The sequence below is a fragment of the Crocuta crocuta genome, unplaced genomic scaffold, assembly GCF_008692635.1.
Source record: "Crocuta crocuta isolate KB4526 unplaced genomic scaffold, BGI_CrCroc_1.0 scaffold246, whole genome shotgun sequence".
NCBI classification, from domain to species: domain Eukaryota; kingdom Metazoa; phylum Chordata; class Mammalia; order Carnivora; family Hyaenidae; genus Crocuta; species Crocuta crocuta.
In genome coordinates this window covers 5161030-5184258 of record NW_027531902.1, presented here as the reverse complement: position 1 = coordinate 5184258, position 23229 = coordinate 5161030, and the positions used below count along the sequence as shown (strand labels likewise).

The 23229-nt window shown below is 44.3% G+C and overlaps 1 protein-coding gene and 1 long non-coding RNA gene across 14 annotated transcripts in view; one reads left to right on the top strand and one right to left on the bottom strand.

Annotated features, from left to right (window-relative positions):
• The window catches only part of DTNB (dystrobrevin beta), a 208887-nt gene that overhangs the window by 18634 nt on the left and 167024 nt on the right, over positions 1-23229 (bottom strand). For 7 of the 12 annotated variants that reach the window (XM_077774217.1, XM_077774215.1, XM_077774209.1 and 4 more), the window contains 3 exons: positions 22774-22887; positions 18553-18649; positions 12930-12950 (listed from right to left, as the gene is read on the bottom strand). In XM_077774217.1, the coding sequence (XP_077630343.1) occupies positions 12930-12950; positions 18553-18649; positions 22774-22887 (232 nt within the window). Of the gene's footprint in view, positions 1-12925; positions 12951-18552; positions 18650-22773; positions 22888-23229 lie in introns of all 12 variants that reach the window. The other 5 variants (XM_077774219.1, XM_077774210.1, XM_077774214.1 and 2 more) reach the window with 2 other exon arrangements.
• LOC144239970 (uncharacterized) overlaps positions 16365-23229 on the top strand; it is a 12559-nt gene continuing 5694 nt past the window's right edge. The window contains exons 1-2 of one of the 2 annotated variants that reach the window (XR_013337528.1): positions 16365-16477; positions 20952-21099. This is a non-coding gene — a long non-coding RNA (uncharacterized LOC144239970). Of the gene's footprint in view, positions 16478-17664; positions 17757-20951; positions 21100-23229 lie in introns of those variants that run through there. The other variant, XR_013337529.1, reaches the window with a different exon arrangement.

Sequence of the window (23229 nt, the reverse complement as noted above, 5' to 3'; positions counted from 1 at the left end):
GGGAAGTTGCAGGCTTGGAGACGGAATCCTAGCTCTCTTCACCACTCCAGGGTGGACACGCAAAGAGGTAGCGTGGCTCAGCGGGAAGGACATGGCCTGGAAGTCGGGGGACCTGGGATTTTCTTCTGACTGTACAGCACATGCCTTTTGATTTTTCTGGGGCTCAGTCTTCTCATTTATAAATTGAATGGGTCAAGCAGACGATCTCTGAATAATTTTCCAGATTTAAAATTCTATGATTCTCTGTCTTTGGCCAAGTTACCTCATCTCAGAAACGTCAAGTAGTCGTGGCTTTGCTCCAGTCACGGACAAGCTGTCCGTGAGGATATTCTGACGGTCCCACAGCCATCTCAGGGTCACGTACGGCACGTTCTATACTCACTCACTTCCCTCACTAGTAGAGTCAGTGCCAGAGATGCTGCCCATCTAGACACCTGCAAACAGAGCCTCTGAGGAGCTGCAGGGAGCAGGTGACTGTAACAAGGACGCTTCTAGCTCAAGACACACAGAGTTTCAGTAAGGCCCTTCTGGAATGTACAGAGCACACGGCGTTTGAGACCACGTCTGCAGCGCAGCACTCTGGGCATGCTGACAGTCACCTACGATCCCGCGTAGGGTCTGTTCATTCTCTGCCCTCTTGACAGGTCTGGGCCAGACAGATACACACACTAGAAAGCTACCTGGAGCACTGCACTGTGAAATGTCACCCTGTCTCAGAGGCGCAGATGGGTTTTCCATCCAGGCAGGCAGGACCTCCCCACAGAGACTGCCAAGCACTCCAGTCACTGCAAAGCAATCTAGAATAAACAGTCACAGGAGAGGGTTGGGGGCAGCATCGCAGTTGGAACCCTGAGGTTGTAGGGAACCTGAGAATCACACAGAAATCAGTAAAGGTGGAGGAACTAGGCAGGTGGCTCCAGAGGGCAGGGCTAAGCTCTCCAATGCGGGCATAAAACAATCTCGTGCCTCTGGGTTTGAGCTGCCAGAACAGGGGGGTTAGCCTGGGGAAGCTGGGGAAGGTTTGCAATACGCTACTTGGTGTCTGAAGGTTTCCTGACGCAAGGACAGTGGGATCTGGTTGTAATACAACCTATAACAAAGGCTTGAAAGCAGCACGGGCCAGTCACCAATAACTGAACACAATAAATGCCCTGTCACTCAGGTTCTCCGAATGCAGAAGTCCCTTGTAGTAGAAACAATTCTGTTAGAAATACAGAGCTCGAGAAATGTTACATCCTGTGACGCTCTCTGGTCTGGTGGCTCTTCACTTCCTCTAAATTAGCAAAAGACTCTGAGAACCTGACAAAACTAGGCATCACATTCTAAGAAAAGGACTCAGAAATTCTGCTTATAATTTCAGAATGTTCATGACCCCAAGAAAATAGCCTTTCAGTCCAACGTTCATTATATAGTTGAAGAGACCAAGGCCCAGAGAGGTCACAAGATTCCTAATAAATTGGTAGGAAGGCGAAGACTGGTACCAGGGCGTCTAATGGCCTCGCACTGTGAGGGGAAACCAGCCACAGCGTGGTGTTGCCGAGGCCAGAAGGAAGCGGTGTTTCAGCTGAGACCTGACAGGGGAGTACAGGGATCATGACTTAGTCTCTTGTCTATGACACAAATCTAATATTGGAGCCAAAGCAGATGCAGAGTGTGCCAGAGAAGGTGACCTGAGGACACTGTGAGCAGAGACAGGAGCTCACAGGCTGTGGCAGAGAGAGTCAGCCACAAAGGGAAAACAGCACTATCCTCAGCAGAAGGAAGATTTGCAGCACGCGCGGCTGTGTGTAGGCATCCCCACCATGGTGCCTGGCACACAGGAGGGGCTCCATAAATACCATTTCTTTCCCTTCCTTTTCTTCATGGAACAGGGATGCAGTGTTTCATTATCTCCTTAGTACACACTACAGCTAGGTAATCGAGCCCAGAGTGGCTTGTGGTGAAAAGCCTGATGTTGAGTCAGTGCCCTCTATGGAGCACTGATAACTGTATCCTCTGCACACACACAGACCCACCTGAAACTCTGTGCTAAGCTGTTATCATGGTAACAGAAGGAGACATTTTAGTTTCCATCTCTCTCTCTCTCTCTGACTCATGGATACCTGCCAGGTAGCAGATGGCCTTTGTGGACAATTACCTTCATTTTGCTGCAGTGTATTTAAATTAAACAAACTGGCCTCTTTGCTGCCGATTTTCAGAGGCTCTCTCAGAAAAACAGCAACAAAATTCACAAAAACCAACACTGGGAGAAAGGAGCCGCAAGTCTGAAATTTAGGTAAGGCAACCCTGACTCGATAGAGGAGTGGTATGTATAAAGAATGAACTTTTTGTTTTATAATGTTGATTTACTTATTTTGAGAGAGACGGGGAGAGAGAGAGAGAGAGGGAATGAGAATCCCAGGCAGGCTCCATGCTCAGCTTGGAACCTGACACGGGGCTCCACCTCATGACCCAGAGATCATAACCTGAGCCGAAATCAAGAGTTGGATGCTCAACTGACCAAGCCACCCAGGCGCCCCTAAAGAATGGACTCTGTGCAGATTTTGTCCCTTCAAGAAAAGTTAAAACAAACCCCACATACTATTTTGACCTGGTGTTGGAGTGGCTCTGCCAGGAGAATGCAGCCGTCACATCAACTGTGGAAGTGAAAGGAGAGAGCGAGGAGGCCGCACTGCCTGTCCCGCTGCAGGCTTGAAATCATCTAACACGACAACGGCTGAGGCTGCTAGCAGTTAGCTCCGGGGACAGGAGGGAGCAGACAGCAGAGAAAGAGGTGGAGGAGGTAAGGGAGACAACCCCAAGGTGGTGAGCAAAGCAGCAGGCTGTGGGTCCCTCTGGGGTGAACCAGAAACAGCTAAAGAGCACACCTGGAGACCCTCCTATCTCAGCAATGGTGCTGTGGAGCTTTTGAAGGTAAACTTTGCGTCTAAACACCAGAGAGAAGAGCTGAAGAGTTTTACGATGTCTCTCTTTTCTTCTCACCACGAATACCATGAACACACATTTATGTACCGCGTAGGTCTGTCGGAAGAATAGGATGGGGCCACCAAAAAGTCTGCCATGAGGTCCCTCGGCAGAGGGCTGGCACCTGTTTGTTCCCACATCACTTCAGGAAACTCAGGGCTCACACACACAGCCTATCCCCCACTGTTCACTGTGGCGGCTCGTGGGATAAGTTGTATAAGACAGGAAACAGCTCCCATGGGCGGGGTGTTTGTGGTCACGGCATTGGCAGTGGATCGTTCCGTCCCTATTCCAGTCCAACTACATTGCAGAAGACGAAGCTCACCTCAAGGCTTCGAGGGGTGGGGGGCAAGTGTTTAGCTATCTTTCTTAGTAGAAGGAGGAAAGCATACTAAGTTCCAGGGACAAAGAACAACCTACTAAAACTCACCATAAACCCAAAGATCAAAAGAAGTTGAAATTTAAACTTTCAGATAGGGAAGCTCATAAATTCTAAGACTAGATTATCCTCTTTCAGTTTGTTTCTCCTAGTCTGTCCGGCTCTATGTGAAAATGGTATTCCATTAGTTCGCACTGCAGGATTTCAAAGCCAGTTCTCAGTGCAATGATCAGGGACCTCACTGAGGGGAAAATCCCCAGAAAACGAATTCAAAACACCCGGCTTGCAGGTTAGAAACATAAAGTGAATAAAATACAGGAGAGCATGGTCCTTATTTAGACAACGAAGTCAGTGATCAGGCAGGCAGCCAGAACCTATCAGCGATATTCAAGGAGTCACATTTAAGTGTGACTTATAGGTATGCAAAACTCAGATGGTGAGGTATGATTCAACAGCACCATTCTTTGCTGAGTCCCTGCTGTCTCTAATACAGTAGTTAAGAGGCCAGGCTTTGCAATTAGGGAGACCTAGTTTGGATGCCAGCTTTACCATTTAGTAGCAGTAAGATCTCGGGTAACTCAACTTAACCTTTCTGCATCTCACATTCTTCATATGCAAAATGGAGACAATACCTTTATGGGTTGGTGCGGATGAACATAAAATGCTTCACGCATGGGCTCAATAGAGGACTGCCTGCCATTATTCCACTCTGAAAAAGGTGCTGGGGTCATAAAGGGGCACAGTGTTCACTGTTAGCAGGCTCCCGGTCCCCTGGGGTTGTGAGGCAGGTATGCAATTAGCATACAAAGGAGGGTGAAATCTATGCCTTGGTGGAGGCAGAAAGGAAAAGCACAGAAGGTAGAGAATGTAACTCTTAGCTTCTGGAACAGGGTAAGGTTTCATCATACAAGAGGTGGCATCTGAGAGTATCTTGAGGGCTATCATTTCAATAGGCAGAAAAGGCTCGGGAAGGGCAATCCAGGTGAGGAAAGGGCATGAACGCAGGCAGCTGGCCTGGGAGAGGAGGCTGCCTGCGGGGGGTAAGGAGGAGTGGGGTGGGGGATAGTATGTAGGGAGCACAAAGACACGTGGTAGGGAAGAGCAGTGTGGCCTACCATCATCCAGAGCCTTAAATAAACAGTCACCTAGTTTATTTACCAGACCGGACATGGGCAAGTGGCAGCCTATGGCCAAATCCAGCTCACCACCTGTTTTTCACAGTCCATGAGCTAAGAATGGTTTTGAACATTTTGAAATGGTTATATAAGTACCTACATAATATCTCTGATTTGGTTTACAAAGCCTAAAATATTTACAGTCTAACCCTTAAAAAAATTTTTTTAAGTAGGCTCCACACTGGGTGGTGAATTTAAGACTCCAAGATTAAGAGCCATACACTCTACTCAATGAGCCAGCCAGGCGCCCCATACTAACCCTGTAATAAGATGCTTGCTGACCCCTGCCGGGGGGCAGCAGCATAGGGACTTAGGAAAGTCTGCAGAGGAGAGAATGGCATGGCCAGCGCCATGTGTTTAGGAATCTGGCTCTGGGGCAACATGAAGCTGGGACTGAGGAGCAAGAGACAGGACACAAGGAGCCCTTATGCAGAGGCTCTCCCAACAGGCCAGGTGAGAGGTGATGGAAGCTGGAATGAAGAAAGGTGGTAGGAACTGGAAGGAAAGAGACACAGGCAGGCTTTTGGAGAAAAGCTTGCCGGGCCTTTGACAGGCACATGAATGAGCAGAAGCCTGGAGAGACGCGCAGACAGGAAGCGCTGCAGAAATATGGCCAGAGGAGTGATTTGCAGGGAAGGTGACTGGAAATCTTTCACCATCCAGTCCATATCTAAACGTCAGAATCAGGGATTCTGAGAATGCCTCGGCAACTCAGGCTGGTATCACAGAGCAAGGTTCTCTGGGCTGAGGGTTGTGCTTCTTAACTGGGAGTAATTTCACCTGCTAGGACCTGGTGGGGGGCGTGGGGGCTATCATTAGAATTTAGTAGGTAGAGGTCAAGGGTCCTGCTAAATGCCCTACAATGCATAAATCAGCCTCCCCGGGCCCCCTGAAGAGTTATCTGGCCCACAATTCCACAGCGCTGAGGATGAGAAACCTGGCTGAAGGTGAGTCACAGTCTCCTTTTCCCAGGTGGCAGGCTGCTGTGGAAGGAAGGGCAGGTCACCAAGAGCCTTCGGTTAGGTTAGGATCTTCAAGGGGCCCAAGAATAAACTCTCATATCTTCTGCACATTTGGAAGATGTCCTGGGGGGCAGCTATAGGCCTCAGAGAATCTTGGTTTCCTGAGGTCTGAGCTGGTTAAATATGGGAGTTGACATTGGAAATGTGAAAGCAATGAATGAGTAGTGAATGTTACATATATTGAAGTTAATAAGAATACATCATAATGAAAGTACTGAAGGATTTATGGTTAGCCAGCTTGCAGAGCTGTGGTGAGTTGGTGTGGATTCTTACTAAAGGTACCACATCAGCTGCAGCTAACTGTCTCTCTGCATCACCTCTAATTTTATAAAACATGCTTCTAGTTTTCTTTCTTCTTTTCTTCTCTTTCTCTCTCTCTTCCTCCTCTTCTCTCCCTCCTCCCATCCTCCCTCTCCCCAACTCCCCCCTCTCTCATTGGGGCATCTATACTGCAGTGCCAAATGACACTAATTCTACTTGCCAGACTATGATTGGCAGCAATTGGAGAAGAATGCGAAGTCTACTGTACCTTTTATAACATGCTTCTTTTAGCTGAAATCAAGCAATGTTCATTTCAGTTAGGGACTCTAGGAGAGAAAGCTCCCTAGTTTTGCATTACTGTTAATATGGAACCTCAGAACCAGCCTGAGGTCAGCTATAAAACCCCAGAGATTGGTGCAGGATTAGGATTTGATCAAATGCCTAAAGATGCTCTCCAAGTGAAGGGTCACAGATCCAATCCCATGCCAAGAGAGAATGTTGGGGTGAGGTCTAACAGAAAGAGCACTATGGCTCCCTCTCCTGTGGAAGCCCAAGAGATAAGTGAAAGGAGAGGGCTTCATGGAAGCAGCCGATAGGATGCTTTCTTTTGTCTGGAAAAGTGGGAGGTAAAAGGCTGGCATGAAGAAACACTGAGGAAGGAGCTGGTTATTGAAAGAAAGCCTGAGCATTTCAAAGTCACAAAAGGAGACACCAGTCTCATGAAGCCAGCTGGCTTTCTGTAGAGCCTTTCTGGTTTTAGCCCTTCTCCAATATACTGGCTGGCCCAGGTGCTGAAAGCATCAAAGGATTGTGACACTGAAGTTTACAGATGAGGAAACAGGTTTGTAAAGTCAATGTACAGGTTCAGACAGAAAAAGTGGTTTTGTCCAGAAGGTTCTTTGAATCACAAGAGCAATCCATTGATATGTAATTCAATAAGGCAGATGGAAGATTTAGTTCCTTCTCCTTCTTTGGGTTGAAACCAAAGCAGGGTGGTGGTTGGACAAAACAAAGCCTATTTTTCAGAGCTATCTACACTACTACTCTACTGAAAATGTTCTTTCCAGGGTTGCTGGTAACTTCCTGATTGGCAAATCCAAGGGCTTCCTTATCCTATTGTCTTATTAATTTTCTCTTTCTTGAAAGCTTCTGAGCTTTCCACCAAGAACTCACAATTCTACCACTCCCGCCTCCTCTTTCTTCCTTTCTCTACTATGGTTTTTCCCTAAGGCTCATGTTTATGGTTCCAACCTTAATTTTATGTTGAAGACTTCCAAATCTACAAGGCTAGCCATGTTTTCCCACCGAAATTCCGGCTGCATAGCCCCCAATATATGGTAGATCAGACAAAAAGCCTGAGTGTCTGCCTAATCTTTGGAGCTCAGTATGTTCAAAACAGGTCAAAGTCCCCTTCCTAACCCAGATCATCTCCTCTTTTTACTTCTTCAGTCAATGTGCCCATCATTTTCCTAGATCCTCAGGCTCAGAACCTAGAAAAGTCATCTTTTACTCATTCTTTTCTGCTGATGCTTTGCTGAGACTCAGACTGTAGTATTCTGGGTGAGACAGTGTGTCTTAGGGATCCAATATTCTTCCAGTGGAAGGACAGTTTCTCCAGCTTGGTATGCAGAGAATCTCCCTGGAGACCTTGGAAGACAGTTTTCATATGTTGTATGCATTCTGGCCAACAGAGGAAAAGACAGAAATGTAGAGCAGGAGGGAAATAAAAAAGCAGGGAAGGAAATTGCTCAGTTCGTCATTGATGAGGATGATGAAAAACACTGCAAAGACTCAAACCTATATCCTCACTCTGTAAACTCCTTGTAGGTGTTCAAGGAGTTCTGGGGGAGTGAAACACAAAGACTTATTTTTAATATTGTAATGATATTTTCTCCTTTTGGGAAAAAACTGAATAAAAAATAAAACAACAAACTACCAGTTTCCTATAGTGAGGACAAGAGCCGAGACTGATGAATGAGCGCATTCCGCAGACTCACAAGGCAATCGACGTGCAGTTAGCACGAGTCGTCTAGACAGGCAAGGACCGGAACCCAGGCTGAAGGTCTATGGCAGAGTCCTACAGCACACCACCCCGATCTGTGTTTGCCAAAAGATAGCTGTGGAGTTTGCAAACCTAGAGGGACAGCAGTGGTGTCTATGGGTCAGGATACCACTGAGCGGGCCTGTGTTTCTGTATTAAAGGCATCATGCCAATGAGGAAATAATGTTCATACTATTTGAGGGTGGTATTTCTGGAGGATTTCTCTTGTTATCCTCCAAAAGGCCAAGTTCACTGCCTTGAACATATGTAGTAAGACACTGCTAAATAAATAAATGAATAGCAATTCTTCACCTTGGGGTAAAAGTAGACTCAGGTGTTTATTTTAGAGTACAGTGGGGTCAGAGAGTCCAGAAGATTTAGAGGCATGTGAATCTGAATCATTTCCCAATGAGATTGTATCCAAAGGTTAAGCAAGAAGGGAAGGGGTTCACCAATAATCTCTTTAATGGACGAAGGAGGCTTTTACTTGTTGTATAGGGTTTTTAAAAAGTAGTTTTTCTTAAAGGTACAAAGTTAATATTCATGGGATCTGTTAGAACCCTCCTGTGTCAAGCATGGCTAACTAAATATTGAGCACCCTTCCTCTGAGGTATATTTGTGGGGGCCAGGTCAGAGACGTAGGCTTGTAAGAGCCAGCCCACACCATGCTTTCTTTGGTGTAGTTGTAGTGGGTTATTTGTCTGATTCTGGAAATCAGAAAGGACATGGGGCAAGATCCCACTTGATATTCCAACTTAATGAAGTAAAAGGAAAGGTTCCAAGTGTGGCAATGCTCTCTTAGTAGAACCCCCAAGATTCCTCTAATTACATAATTTTCAGAGTCCCATCTAGCTAACCCTCTGGACCATTACCATACTACTAATTTGGATCAAGGCCACCCCATGGGAGCCCTCTATTCTCATATATTACTATCCGAAGTTGGAGTCTTTAAGCCTCACGTTGACGTGTATATAAAAGTCCTGATTTCTAATAGGAGAACTCAGAGAAATGTTCCAGGCAACATCTTTCATGAATAAACTGTACCCGTTGCCTTGGATAGCTCATTTTATTTGGTGTTAGCAATCCAGCAGTAAAATTTTATGGTATACTGAGTCACTGGGGAAAATGGAACACTGAGATGTAACTAGAATGAATTTATACCTCTGAAATCCCTCCAGACTAGGACTGGAGTAGTCCACAGCTCAAGTGCATCAATGGTACTAAATGCCATTACCAGCATTACTCATCAGTCTGTTGTTACCTCAGTGAGTTCCCTTGTAACATGCTGGTGCACCCTCTAGCCAGGCTGTAGCCACTGGGTTTTTACTAAGCAATTATCAAAATGCTTTCAAGTGATACAAATAACTACAGATATTCTATATTATATAGATTATATGTATTTTTAAAAAAGAGCGGTTGATTTTATTCTACATAATCAACATCTGTTCTTTAGACAGATTTTCTGATTCCTTTTTATTTATTTATTTAAAAAAATTTTTAATGTTTATTTATTTTTGAGGGGCGGGGGGAAAGAGAGAGAGAGAATGTGAGCGGGAAAGGGGCAGATAGAGAGACAGAATTTGAAGCAGGCTCCAGGCTCTGAACTGCCAGCACAGAACCTGATGCAGGGCTCGAACTCACAAACTGGGAGATCATGACCTGAGCTGAAGTCAGGCACTTAACCAACTGAGCTACCCAGGCGCCCCTCTGATTCCTTTTTATAAAGGGTGTTTCTGAACCGTGATTTAGTCTTCTGAATGGGTAGGAAACAGGAGTACCTTGAGCAAAGTCACTGCTATAGGTACTCAAAGCAGTTATGTTCCTTATAATTAATAAATTTACAAATTCACACTGTTTTTAGCTCAAAATCTTGTAAATTGGGTTAATACTGGTTTCCATTCAGCAACTATTTATTGAGTATCTGCTATGTGGCAGGCATCAGACTAGCGACTGGGGATGGCAGTAGTGAAAAAGGCAGACAAAGTCCTTTAATTACAGTCTGATGATTATCATGGGCCTGATTAACCCTGACTCAGCTGATATGATCTAATTCCTGAGCCTGTTAAACTGTAGGGTATATCGTGGGTTGAAGAGTCACTCAGTGAAGTCTTATCTGAAATAGCCAGGCAGTTCTTCCCTTAATTATAACTCTTGGATCTGAGAAAAGAGAAGGGAAGGAGGGAGGGAGGGAGAGAGAAAAGACAGAAGAATTATCAGTGGACGTACTGATGCCACTCAAAGCCCTGGAGAAGTGGCTGAGGCTGAAGGTGGACCCAGAGCACCAAAGCTGCTAAGTCACAGTCATTACCCATTCCTCTCAAATCCCCCCAAAGCTAAAATAATCCCTAAAGAGGGAAGAAGAAAGAAGGCGACTACATGAAAAGTTCTCTATAATGGATTTATAGAGCCAGTTTTGGGAAGCATGTCTAGTAAATTCTTCATTGTACGAGTCTCTCACAATTATTTTATTACCCATTAGGTAACGCATTTTGATGGGGAAGAAATTAAACTATACCAGCAAGAACCCAGGAAGAAAAAGTTACAACTTAGCTCTGTGCTAAATACCTTTTTGTGTGTCACTCAGTAATGAGACAGACTAAAACAGAAGCACTAGTTCTAAAGATTTATGTGTCTACATGTTAAAAATGTTGACTTATATAAAGCTATTGAGTTCAAATGTGAGCCTCAGTGCTGAGCCCTGGGTGGGTCCAGCTTAAACCTGTGATGTAAACAGAGGATATTTATACCTATATCCACAGAGCAGAATGTCTTACCTATATCATGGCGGAGAAAGATGAGGAAAAAACAATTTGTACCAATTTGTGCTATGGACGGTCTTACAAGAGTATGAGGACAAGGTCATGAACTCAGGACCATGCTCATGGAGAATTTCCAAGACATGCACACAAGTGGTTCATTAGGGGCAAGCTTCAGTGGTCTGGGTCTAGCCTGTTACTTTGCCAGCTTCAAGGGGATGATGATCTAACACAGAATTAAAGGTCACTGTGTTATTTAATCCTCTGCCTGCTCAAAGTCAGCTTTAAAGTGACCTGAGAAATAACATACCAGCAGTGGCAATTTCCAGTCCTTGGATTACATGGTAATCCATAATATTTTTAAAAAATGAAATGTCTATTGGAAGCTCTACTGCTACCATTAAAATAGCTACTCATACTGTCTGCCGTCTTCTGAAAGAGAGTTCTCAGGTAAGGTGTAGGGGGCTCCACTCTGAGCGGGCACATTCCCAGAGGGATCAGGTGATGCTAGTCTGGGCAGATGGCTGGAGTAAGTTCCCAGCGAGTGGTTTTAGCTGCATGCGCATCTTTGGGGTGTAGAGGAGAGGAGAGAAGAGAAGGAGGGGAACCCTGGCTGTCAACAGGGACAGCGGAGGTGATGCCCTGGATCACCAGGAAGGAGAGGAGGCTGTCGGGGACACAGTGGGAGAAAGGGGAACGAAGCTCGCCCATCCCCCTACTTGCGGTCAGCATTACCAGCGTCTGGACTCTGTGGCTTCCGAGCAAAGTGGAGGATTGTACTTCCATGCCCCCGTGAAGTTAAATGTGGTCATGTGACATGCTTTGGCCAATGAAATGGCGTGGAAGTGAAGCATTTGTGTCACTTCCTGGGAGAAACATTTAATGACTGGGCTTGACTTCCCACGCGGTCTTCTCCTGCTCTGCCCATATGAATGTACATACTGAGGAAGTGCCGCAAGATCAAAGCAATAAACTATGTGTGAATGAGGAAAACAACAAATCCAAACAAAGCAAAAACAAAACGAAATAAACTTTTATTACAGTAAAGCCACTGAGATTTCTGGGTTGATCACCTATCTTAATCCCATAATCTATCTGCTTCCCTTCTTTCGGTCTCTCCCTTGCTCCTTTCTTGCCTCCTCCTCCCATTTGATCTTTTCCTTCCTTTCTTCTCCTCTTCACTCTATTATTTCATTGCCCTCCTAACTGAAAATAATAAGTATAATGTTGTATATTCCTATTCCTCTTTTTCTAAATATTTATTTATTTTGGGGGGGTAAGTGGAATAGGGGCATAGAGAGAGGGGGACAGAGGATCCAAAGCGGTCTCCACGCTGACAGCAGTGAGCCTGATGCAGGGCTCGAACTCATGAGCTCTGAGATCATGACGTGAGCCTAAGTCGGATGCTTAGCTGACTGAGCCATCCGGGTGCCCCTGTATATTCCTATTCTTAATCTAAAACATGGAACACTTTGTTTTTTGAAAAAGAAACAAGCAATTTTTTTGAATTAAGCATTCATAGTTCTCTCTTTTAAAACTAAAGCCCTGAGGTAAATAAAAAGTCAGCTTTAGCTTGTATTAAAAAAAGGTATGCTTTGAAAACCTTACTATGTTGTATAAACATATGGTGTTACTATTGTGGATAGGCCCTCAATTGATTTTCTTGTGTGGGTTAAGGGCTGTCCGGAAAAATAAAAACAAACATAAACCTTCCCTAAACACCATGCAACAGCCATGCAGCTCAAAACCCAGAGCTCCCCCTGGAGCAGACTCTGAGCAGGAAACCACTTAGGGCACAACCAGTCACTTAGCTTTCACTGGTAACTTTGTTAAGAAGGCTCCTGGGGCCGGAGCATCCACAAGCCTGTTCAAGACTAAAGGACATTTGAAGTTATCAGATAAACCACACATTTTCATGCAGTCATGACGTAGTATTTAGACCTGAGGTCACTCCCACAACCCTGAACGCTGTTTCAAGCAATTAAAGTCGCTCTAGACTTGAAGCAGCAGAGAATGCAAAAGCAGGGGAATGCAATCGTAGCCTGGCTAATCATGCATATTTAAATAAACACAACAGATGTGCACTTAAAAACAATTCAACAAGCTCTGGTTTCAAGTAAGAACATGCTCTACTAACGAGGTAAACATGACGTGGACTTTCAGGCCATTTCACACGACATGGAGTGAACGGCTGAGGGTTTTACACATAACCGATTCTGCAGAGATGAACTTGGGCAGGAAGGAGGAAGAAAGAATGTAACAGTTCTATGAGGAAAAGAAGAACATGCAAAAGGAGCAAGAATCAGGTGGAGAATTCCCAGGTTGACTTACTGCCTGCTTTTGCTCTTCCTCCTAGAGGTGTTGATGAAAAAAAGGCAGAGGGAAAAAGGAGAGAGGTTAATGCCCATCACCACAAACATTTGGAAGGAATGACAGAAGAATCAGGCAAACCAGGCCAGGCATACGGGTTCAGAGACCAAGGGCCCAGACCGCCATCAGGGCACCATCAGCTGGACAGAGCGGATGGCAGGCCTCCGCCCCACCGGGTTCATTCTGTGTTTTCTCTACACCTGGGAAACCGTCTAATCCAACCTCCTCATTTACAGACAGAAAAGGCCCAGAGAGCCTGACTTGCCCGAGCTCATATAGCTGTTGAGGGTAAACTGAAAGAATTAGCTCAACTAGGACCCATAAGCCCAATAATGATTCAATTTCCCCATTCCTAATATTCACCTGTGTTAGCCACCTTTCTATAGGTCAACAGTTCACAAAGCAGCAGCACCTGGAAATCTGTCAGAGATGCAAAGTTTGGGCACCGGCCAAGACCACCTGAATCCAAACTCTTGGGGTGGGTGGGGCACAGCAACGTGTTTCCAAGCCTTTGAGCTGGTTCTGACGCCTGCTAGTTTGAAAACCACTGCCCTAAAATCTTCCTCCAAACTAGCAATTTCGCCTGACCACAGGGTCTCTTATTTAGTCCCCTCCTCTCCACTTGTTTTGGGGCTGTTTGTGGCTTTTCCCAAGGATGCACATGCATCCCATCCCCACTCCTCCAATAAACTGGAAACTGCCTCAGGGCCCTGAGAGGCTTTTCAAAAAGAACTCTCGACCTCAGTTTTTCACTAATTCAGCACAGCTTCCTTTAGTACTTCTTATGCATAAAGCCCTGGAAGCATGAAGACACGATGTGGTCCCTGTCATTTAGAGCCTCGCAGTGACGGTGGGCAGAGTGGGTACTTGCCGACTCTCAGCTATCGGAATGCACCACCAGGCGCCGCGGGAAGAAGGGCAACAAAGCCGAGAGAAACACTTCTGAGTCTCTCTCCCCGTAGTCCTTTGCTCTTCAGCTACTCTGTTTTTTTTAATGGGCCTTTTTGCTTCTTCTTTCTGTGCCTCATCATGGGGTAACTGTGGACAGGGAGCCTCTGCTCTTTGCCCCAAGTGCGCAAATCTAAAAGCTGTTGCAATGGTTGTATTTAAATCGGATCCATCCGTGCAGGCGTCTTTACTGAACGTGTGTGTGGGAAGCCTCAGGGATGGATGAGTGCTTCTGCTTTCACAGGGTCTGCAGATCCAGGGCTAACGGGGAGAAAAGTTTCAGAAAATCCAACCAATTACAAAAAGGAGAGAGGAAGTTAAAAATTTGGAAAAAAATACTTTTATTCCTCTAAGGGAGAGACCTGGACTAGAAATTAAATAGGCACCAAGAACTCTCTTAAGGAGATTCCAACTGAGCACAAGAAGATGGTCTTTATAATAAGAGCCAGCTGCTGGACGCCTGACCAAACCTGTCCTCACAGGGGCCCAGGCAGAGGGCCCTGGGCACTAGCTCGGTTAGCCTTAAGAAGCTAGCACCTCAGGGTGGCTGGCTCAGTCGGTAAAGCATGCAACTCTGGATCTTGAGGTTGTGAGTTTGAGCCCCACCGTGGGTGCAGGAAGTACTTTAAAAAAATTAAAAAAGAGAAGAAAAAGAAGATAGCATCTTTCAGTTTTTGCATCTGGCATGTGTGGCTCTGGTTAGAAGGGGTTAGAATTCCACAGCTGGGAAGAGCTTGCCCTTCCCAGCCACGCTTTCCTGTAAGGCAGAATACTTTTCTTCCATTCACTCAGCAGGGCAAACAGCCATAGGTAGAGTTATTCAACCATTTAAGATGTGTTTTTACTGCTGGCACTAGGTGTTGAAATGGACACTGAAATGGGGGAGGGAAGAGGCCATCCTGACAGGCTGAAATTGCAGCTGAGGTCAGAAGACAAGGACAAAAGTTCTCAGAACGGCTTCTAAGACACCTCCCTAGTTTCAGTCTTCTCCAGGTTTGGTATTGGAGATAGCATTGCTTTGGCTCAACAGAACAGGGAAATTTCAGGAAGCAAGGTTTCCCGTTTGCACATGTGGTAACTCTGCTATGGCTAGCTTGCCAAAGGCATGACATCATGATAATTTGCAGCAGACACTAGTCCAGTTAGGATGGGAATGGTGGACAGGGCAGTCTTTTCAGGAGTGAGGGGCCTCCGCTGTGCACCGGAGGTAGAAGAGGGTGGGCTTTGACAAAGTGTCACTTAGGATGGTGTTTTATAATTTAAATTCATAGGAGTTACTCAGATAAAGCCTTGAAAGCTCTGTCAACACAGTAAATAGGTCAGATATAAGGGCTTAGAACCTTTTTGTTATCAGTCAGTTGTGTCAGTAAACACTGATGACAACTGGCATAGGAACAAAGTTGGTTTAAAGGGAATAACACTACTTTAACTGCAAATCCAAAAGTGCTTATGTCACCTAAAAACATGTGAGACTTTTCCAGACGGGGGATGTCTGGCTAGGTGGCCCAGGTAAGACCACAACCACAACCACTGCAGTTATCTCCATGAAAATTTATATTCTAAACCTCATTTGCAAATGAGGTTGAAATCCAAAACTGCAGAGTTCACCTGTGACTCTGTTTCAAAAGCAATATTAGAAAAATGAAAAATGACGCAGAAAAACATTGGGAACATGATTTAGAAAGTAAAACACCAACATACAACCACTTCCAGATTAAATAAGTTTGGGACAGAGGTTATCGACACTACTAATCAGGGGAGAAAATGTAAGGAAAAGATACATTCTGACCATGGGTACCTGGGTGTCAGTCTACATTACATCATCAAAAAACCAAAAATGCAATTAAGAAAGTCCCTGATATCCTTGGTGACAAGGAGTGAGTGAGTCTTACCGCCAAATACCTAAATGCAACAGGGACCAATATTTTCTTGTTAGATAAATGTATGATTATTTTTACCCTGCCTTATTACAAAAAAAAAAGGATTTAAAATTATTGTTGAATGAATTAATAAACAATAGTGACACTTCATATATATCCTTCTTTAAATTATCATCTTTCAGATAAATAGACAATGTACATAATATTTCACTGAAGCAGTAGAAAGAACTCCCTGTGAAATGGAAATTTACTGTGTGGTGTATTTTAATTTATGAGTATCCCAGACCATGTGGTTTCATTGTCCATTTGACTAAGTGCTTACAGCTGTTTTATGAGAGAATTAAATGTTAGCAGATTGAACATCAATGAGGGCAGGACAGTCCTTTGAAATTAAAATTAGGATTCTAAAGAGTATTTTTATTATGGTTTGGTGAATATATTTTCTTAATAGTAGGAAAACATCTTTGAAATTTTCATGGAAGTCAATGATTCCTACGGGTGACCTTTTAGGAGTGCATATAATACACAAATTAGGATTGTGCTGTCATCTTTTTAGGAAGCCAGACATTAGAGAGGCATGAAATTTTCAACTGTAAATTCTAATCAATGGATAAAAAGACAACATCCCTGGTCTGTGTTGCAAATTCTTCCTCCCAGTCTGAATGGCCTCAGCCTTATCAGGTAAGTGAATTATAATGCATTTAAGAAGACGGCAGGGGATTTTACAAAATGGGGCCCGAGGATCCTGCTTATTTTATGAAATTGTAACTGTAAGACGGTAGCTAGAAGTACAAAGGAGCTCAGGGTTTGGGATCAGAGTTCCAAGCCTCAGCTCATCCTGCCTCGCCCTCGAACACAAGCATCAGAAGTGACGGCCAGGTCACAGTAATATTCACAGGGCTCTGAGCCAGGAACTCTAAGGGAGACTGAGGGCAGCGCAGCTAACGAGAAAGCACACTGTGGGACTTTGGGGAAATGCATTCTGACTTCCCTCCAGTTTGCATAAACCTTTTGCCTTTTACAAGAATTACCCAAGGGTATCTTCCCATCTATGTTTGGGTAATGTCTGAAAGCCACTTACAACAAACGAATGTGACCCAGGCCAGGAATGAGTAGATCCCCGATTATCTCCTGTCTTGCAGGGTACTACCCCAGAATGGCAGGACTTTCAAAGCCCCACATGGCCCCAGATGTTACACCAGCCAAATGCATTTAAGTACCTCTCTGCCATCTTGAGCGGGTGACTGGGTTGGATTAGCTGGATACTTGACAACTATTAGAGGGATTTGGCCAGGTTTTATGCATAAGGTTTTCTTTAAACAAGACCCATTTAGACATGAAATACTTCTCAAGAGAAATTTTGTGAACAGGGTTAACGTAGAAACACATCCATGCAAAACAACCCAAATACCCAGGACCAAAGCTAGAAAAAACCCCTCAGCTTAAGACTAAAAGAAGTGATTGTCATGAGCAAGTCAAAAGTCAGTTTAAAACACAAAGGCTACATTTACCCGAGTTGCTAATACCACTTGCTTCACTATAAAGGGACTCGTTTAGCATAGAGAAGTTGAAGAAAAGTCTCCAAGCTGATGTTTCCCTGAGCCTCATTCCTCGTCTGGACCCCCGTCACTCACACACTCACACACAAATTGTGATTCAGCATAATCATTGGGCTGGACAGTTATATTTCTCTCCATTTCTCCTTTAGTTTCTTCCCTCTCTTATCTGCTGTACATATTTTCCCAAACTATTGCCCAAACCGTCAGTGACTCTCTTACCACAGGATTCAATCCCCTCCTCTCAGCCTGGCTTCTGAGGTAATCCACACTTTGTGATTTCCACTCTGGCTGCTAACTCTGTGTCGTACCACAAAATACAGTGGTTTCACAGCACAGACACAGAGACCTAAGGAATTAACAGCAGGAACCAAAGTGCTCTCGTATTGCTGCTACGTATCTGGGTAAGTATTTCTGTGGAGGGTCAGTAAAACTGTCCCAGTGATGGCACTTAAATGCCAAATGTGCCTCTCTCCTCTGCGGTAGAGGGGTTGGAATTCATTTTTCAACAAAGATAGTGACATCTGAATCGTTCCAAATTCATTCAAGCCCCGAGATAACTAACATAGAGCTGGTGCGCTATTTTGTTCCTCCTAATAAAGTTATTCATTAGAATTAGTTTGATTAGCTTGGCTTGCCACTCTAATATTTACTAAAGTAGGCCACTTAATCCTTCTTCTTTAGCTGAAATATTTGAAAATTTGTTTTAAAAGAAACTTTAAATAGTTGAGAAACGTTTATATATAGTTAATATCCTATTTATAAACTTTTTTTTAGATTTTTAAAAAATGTCTATTTGTTTTTGAGAGAGGGAGAGACAGAGCATGAGTAGGGGAGGAGCAAAGAGAGGGAGACACAGAATCTGCAGCAGGTTCTAGGCCGAGCTGTCAGCACGGAGCCTGATGTGGGGCTTGAACCACAAACTGTGAGATCACGACCTGAGCTGAAGTCAGACACTTAGCCGACTGAGCCACCCAGGTGCCCCTTTATAAACTTTCTTACCACTATTTAAGGACATGACTCTAATTCCAGTTACTCATTTTTTTATAATCAGGCTTCACACTAGTTAGATGACTTTATGGGCAGTGACACTGAAGCCTCTCGCGGCACCCTGTTGGGGCGGCACTGGGGAGGTAGGGGAAGTGGAGGTGAAGGGGAGCAGAGAGGGGGGAGGCCGGAGCGGCCAGGCTGGGCTCTTACCTTCAGCAGCTTCATCAGCCCTTCCAGCTGAACCATCAGCTCACGCCTGCTCTCCTGCAGCGCCGACATCCTCTGCTCCAGCTCATCTTTCCTTTGCCTGTCCGAGAAGAGAGGCCCGTCAGAAGGGACTCGGAAGAGAAGGGGACCCTCAAAGAAGGGTCTGGGCCTTAGTGAAAAGGGCTTTCGACCCGATTCTGCCATTTACTATGGTATAAGATGTGGAGCAAGTTGCTGAACTTGTGATGCCTTATGTAGAAAGTGGCGATTGTATTTGTTTGGCTCGCCTTACTGTTGTGAGAATAGTATGTAAAAATGCTTTGGAAAAGGCACATTGCCATAGAGAGAAACCAGTATGATTAATATCATTACTAAAGTGATGTAAAAATTCTTCAGGAGGTCAAATTTAGAAAGATCCATTAAACGAGTCCAAATTTAAGTGGATCGTGGAGAAAATGTACGAAGGGTGCTCAGGGAAAACAGGGTTCAGTAGCTGTTGCTTCCAGCACCAGACGCCAGCCTGGAGAGGGAGACTGACATCAGGGTGGCTCTCTGTCTCAGAGAATTCACTTTTCTCCGAGGACAGGTTTCATGTCAGTTCTAGCTCAGTAAGTCCCAAACTGCACTTAGGACTGTTGTCCGCAAATGGTTCTCTTTCCTCATTTCTTCCATTTGTCATGGCTGAAAGCCTCGGTCCTCTTTGGTACTTTCCCGCTTATACCCTATATTCAGTCGTCCGACTCAGCTGATTCTTCCCTAGAAACGTGTTTGTCTTTCTCTCCTGTCTCTCATTTTATCCAAGCACGCCTCACCTCACATGTGCAATGGTCTCTTAGCTTGATTGATCCTGATTTCATCTGTTATGGCAAAGTGGAATAGAAATCAAGAGGCTTGAGGCCCAACATTTACTAAATATTGCAACCTTGGACAAGTCACTTAACCTGTAAGAGCCTCAATTTTCTCTTCATTAAAATGGGACAAGTTACAAACAATGAGGATCAAATAAGATAATGGGTATGAAGATAAAATTAATGGCACCCATTTCCTTTCAGTTTCTCATTGTGGTTGTTAGAAGTTTTAATGATACATGTGACCCACTTCCTATTTCTATCAGAGAGTGCTGCTCCAGACCCCGCCTGCATTCCTATCCTTAGTGCCTCACCTTCTATTCCCTTCCACGTCTGGATGTCTAGCTGATGGTTCACTCTTCCCTAAACAGATCCTATCATTTTACGAATCCTAGCAATTCTCCAACTTCTTCCAAATATTATTCACTCCTTAGTGTCCAACCCAAACGTCACTCTTCCCAGGAAGCTACTCCTAATTACTTCAGCAGGTATCAGATCCTGCTTAATTAATCACTATAACAACTGGTGCTTCTGTGGCACTTAATTTATTTTACCATTCATTGCTGTCATTCCTACCATAGCACAAAATCCTTGAGGTCAGGGGATGAGTCTTACTCATCTCTGCATGTATTGAGTGATTAAGAGACTTTCACACATCCAGTATGCACCCAATTAACATCTAGTGAAGTTAATACTATCATTGCTTGAAGCCCTCCAAGGATTTCCAATCACCTCTCACTTAAGGCTCTCCAGAATCTAGTCTCAATGACTCAACCAATTTTACCTCCTGTCACTGGCACTCTAAAGAGTAATTCAGTGGATGCCTGAAACAAATTCTTAGTTCCAGCACTCTTTCCTGTCTCTGAGGGAAATGTATCATACTTATTTGGGGGATCATGCCCAACCCCAATCCCCCTTCTAATCTGAAATGTTTTGTCCCAGGCTCCATCCAAATCAACTCTACCTTTCACGGTCTAGCTCAACTTCCACCACTTCCGTGGGACTAACTGCTTCTAGCCTATACATAGAGAGGAGAGCTCTGTGGGGAAGGTGGAAGCAAGGAAATGGGCTGGGGGGTACTTACACACACGTCGTGGTTTTAAACAATACATGAGTAGGGTGTGGGTTCGTGTGTGTTCATTTTATCATGATGCTTCGTATCTTACACATTTGTCATATATATTATTGTAATGAATATACCATTAAAAAATAAAAATCAGGGGCACCTGGGTGGCTTAGTCGGTTAAGCGTCCGACTTTTGCTTAGGTCATGATCTCATGGTTCGTGGGTTCGAGCCCCACGTCGGGCTCTGTGCTGACTGCCAGCTCAGAGCCTGGAGACTGTTTCAGAGTCTGTGACTCCCTCTCTCTCTGACCCTCCCCTGCTCACGCTGTCTCTCTCTCTCCTAGAAATAAATAAATCATTAAAAAAAAAATACCATTATAAAAAAATAAATAAAAAAATAAAAATCAGGGGGGAAAACAACACTGGTGGTCAGAATTCATAACCACTAATCCTAAGAATGAAATTCTCTATCTTGTTTTATTTTACTAGCTGGGTACTGACAGTTCCTGGATTCGCATATATTGATCAAAACCAGAAGGATGTCAGATATGTAGAAATGAATCTTGCCCTTTATGTGACTTTTGATAAACAAAAGTTCTCAATATGAATATAAATGAATTTACCAACTTCTTGCATGGTAAGTGATTCTGAGAAATTATGGTCTATTCCAAATCCTAAAGACATTCTCTCTGACAAGTTGTAAAGTTTTGTCTCCGTGTTTAATCCATCTGGTGGAGTGTTCTGTATATAGTATGAAGTAGGGAGCCAATATGTTTTGTCTGTGTGCATAAGCAATTGATCCTGCATGCTTACTAGTCCCTCTTTCTTTAGTGATAACAGAAGCTTTTGAGATTAAATACTTCCGAATTTTTCAAGATTTAGACCCTCCTCAGAGTTAGGGTAAATTCCTGCTTCTTGCTGCCTACATGACATCCTCTGGACTCAGTCCTCTGCCTACTAAATCTATGACATTTTCCAGACCCTTCCAGCTGAATTAAGGACTTTTAGCAATCCCACTTCCAGCAACAGTTAAAACTGGAGTATAATCAGTATTGCTTTGCTAGATACAAAACAGTTACTTGTGCCTGAGCTGTGGTGAGGAAAGGAACAGGTGTATCTTACACTGAGAGTTTAGAGCTAACACTACTGAGTCAGTAGCACGTGCTCTCCCAGACTTCCGAGAGAGTAGCACCAACCTGCTAACATCCCAGACATGCAAACAGAGAACCTAGGAATCAAATCCTCAAGCCCAATTAAATTTAGAAACTAAAATGAATTTTCAGAAGAATGAGAATCTCTGATCTCTGATGATTTTCATCTGCACAGTTTAAATTCTTTACAACTTACTTATTGATGATATAAGTCTAGAAAGAAAGACAGTTATAGAAAAACAATCATCTCCATTCTCTAGGAGAAGAAATGATGGTTGAGAAGCTACATGACCTAAGCCAAAGGAAGAATCACAAATGGATATTCAGTTATGCAGAATCTCAGATGACAGCACATTAAAAATCAACTGTGCAATGTCAAATGTTAACAACCTACACAGAAAGAACAGACTCTTTGGACATCTAGAGGTCTGGTGAGAAGCCAGCCACTAATTTAGTGTCCAAAATGTCTTCATTTACCAAAGAGTACACACACATCTTTTTAAGACTGATAGGAAATAAGGCCCTAATAACTTTGATCAGACCACTTTCATGTAAAACTCTTCTGGCCGACTTCTCCATTTGCTCCAAAACAGCATCTGAGTGGGGGCTGAAGCTTCCCCCTGCTTGCATTCGGGTCCTGAGCCCTTAGTCTCCCAGTCCTGAGGCAGTTTATATCTATGTTGAAGTGGGAAGGTTCCACAGCCTAGTGCAAGGGATTCCCACATGCTTTTGGGGCGACTCAGAGGACATGCCTAGATAACAAGCAGCCTTCTCCTTTAGCAGAGTCCTGCTCTGACTGTGAAGCACCAGGAGAATATACTCATAGGACAAAGGAGCATTATTCCTCCGAAGGGTTTTCAAAGTCAGACTAAGTAACAAAACAAGAAGATGAGTCAGGGCACAGTCTTCTTACAGCAATCACAAAAGTGTAACCACTGCTCTGCCTCTCATGGAGCTGGAGACTGGTGCCATGATGGCTGAAGTTCTCAGAGTCCAAACACCTGAAGCAGTAACAGAATGAGTGGAATGCTTTAGCTGTTTGCTCTAACAGAAGGAGTTATACTGATAAACAGATTCTACCCTACTAGTTTTGTTTCCTGACGCATAAATTCCTACCGCAGATCATCCTACGCAGACAGTGGTGCAGTATCCCCACTTACCTCAGCAGCCGCAGCTCTGCCAGCAACGTGGGGTTCTGCTGGGCCTTCTCGGGGGTGGGCTGGGAAGCCTGCTCATGCTCCAGGCGGAGACGCTGAATCTCCTGAAGGATCTCCCTGGAGAGGGGAGATGAAAGACAGTTGGCTGAACGGCGCTTCACAGCTCTTTCCTGTCAGGACTTTTTACTCTGGTAGAACAGCCCCTACCAATCTTGTTCTGGTTGCTTCCAAATGAACAAGATGTGAAATAGCCACCTTCTTGATACTTCCACGCTTCATATTTCCTAAAGGAAACCATCTTTTGTGGTAGAGAAAGTCTGATAAATACTCTTTTCAAGAATTTGAAAAATCTCCACAAAAGGAAAGCAGCCACTAGAAGCCTTTCTTTCTTTCTAGGGAAAGGAAAAACAAACTCCTTGCAACCTCCCAACGTGAGTCCTATGCTAACTTCCCTCGTCC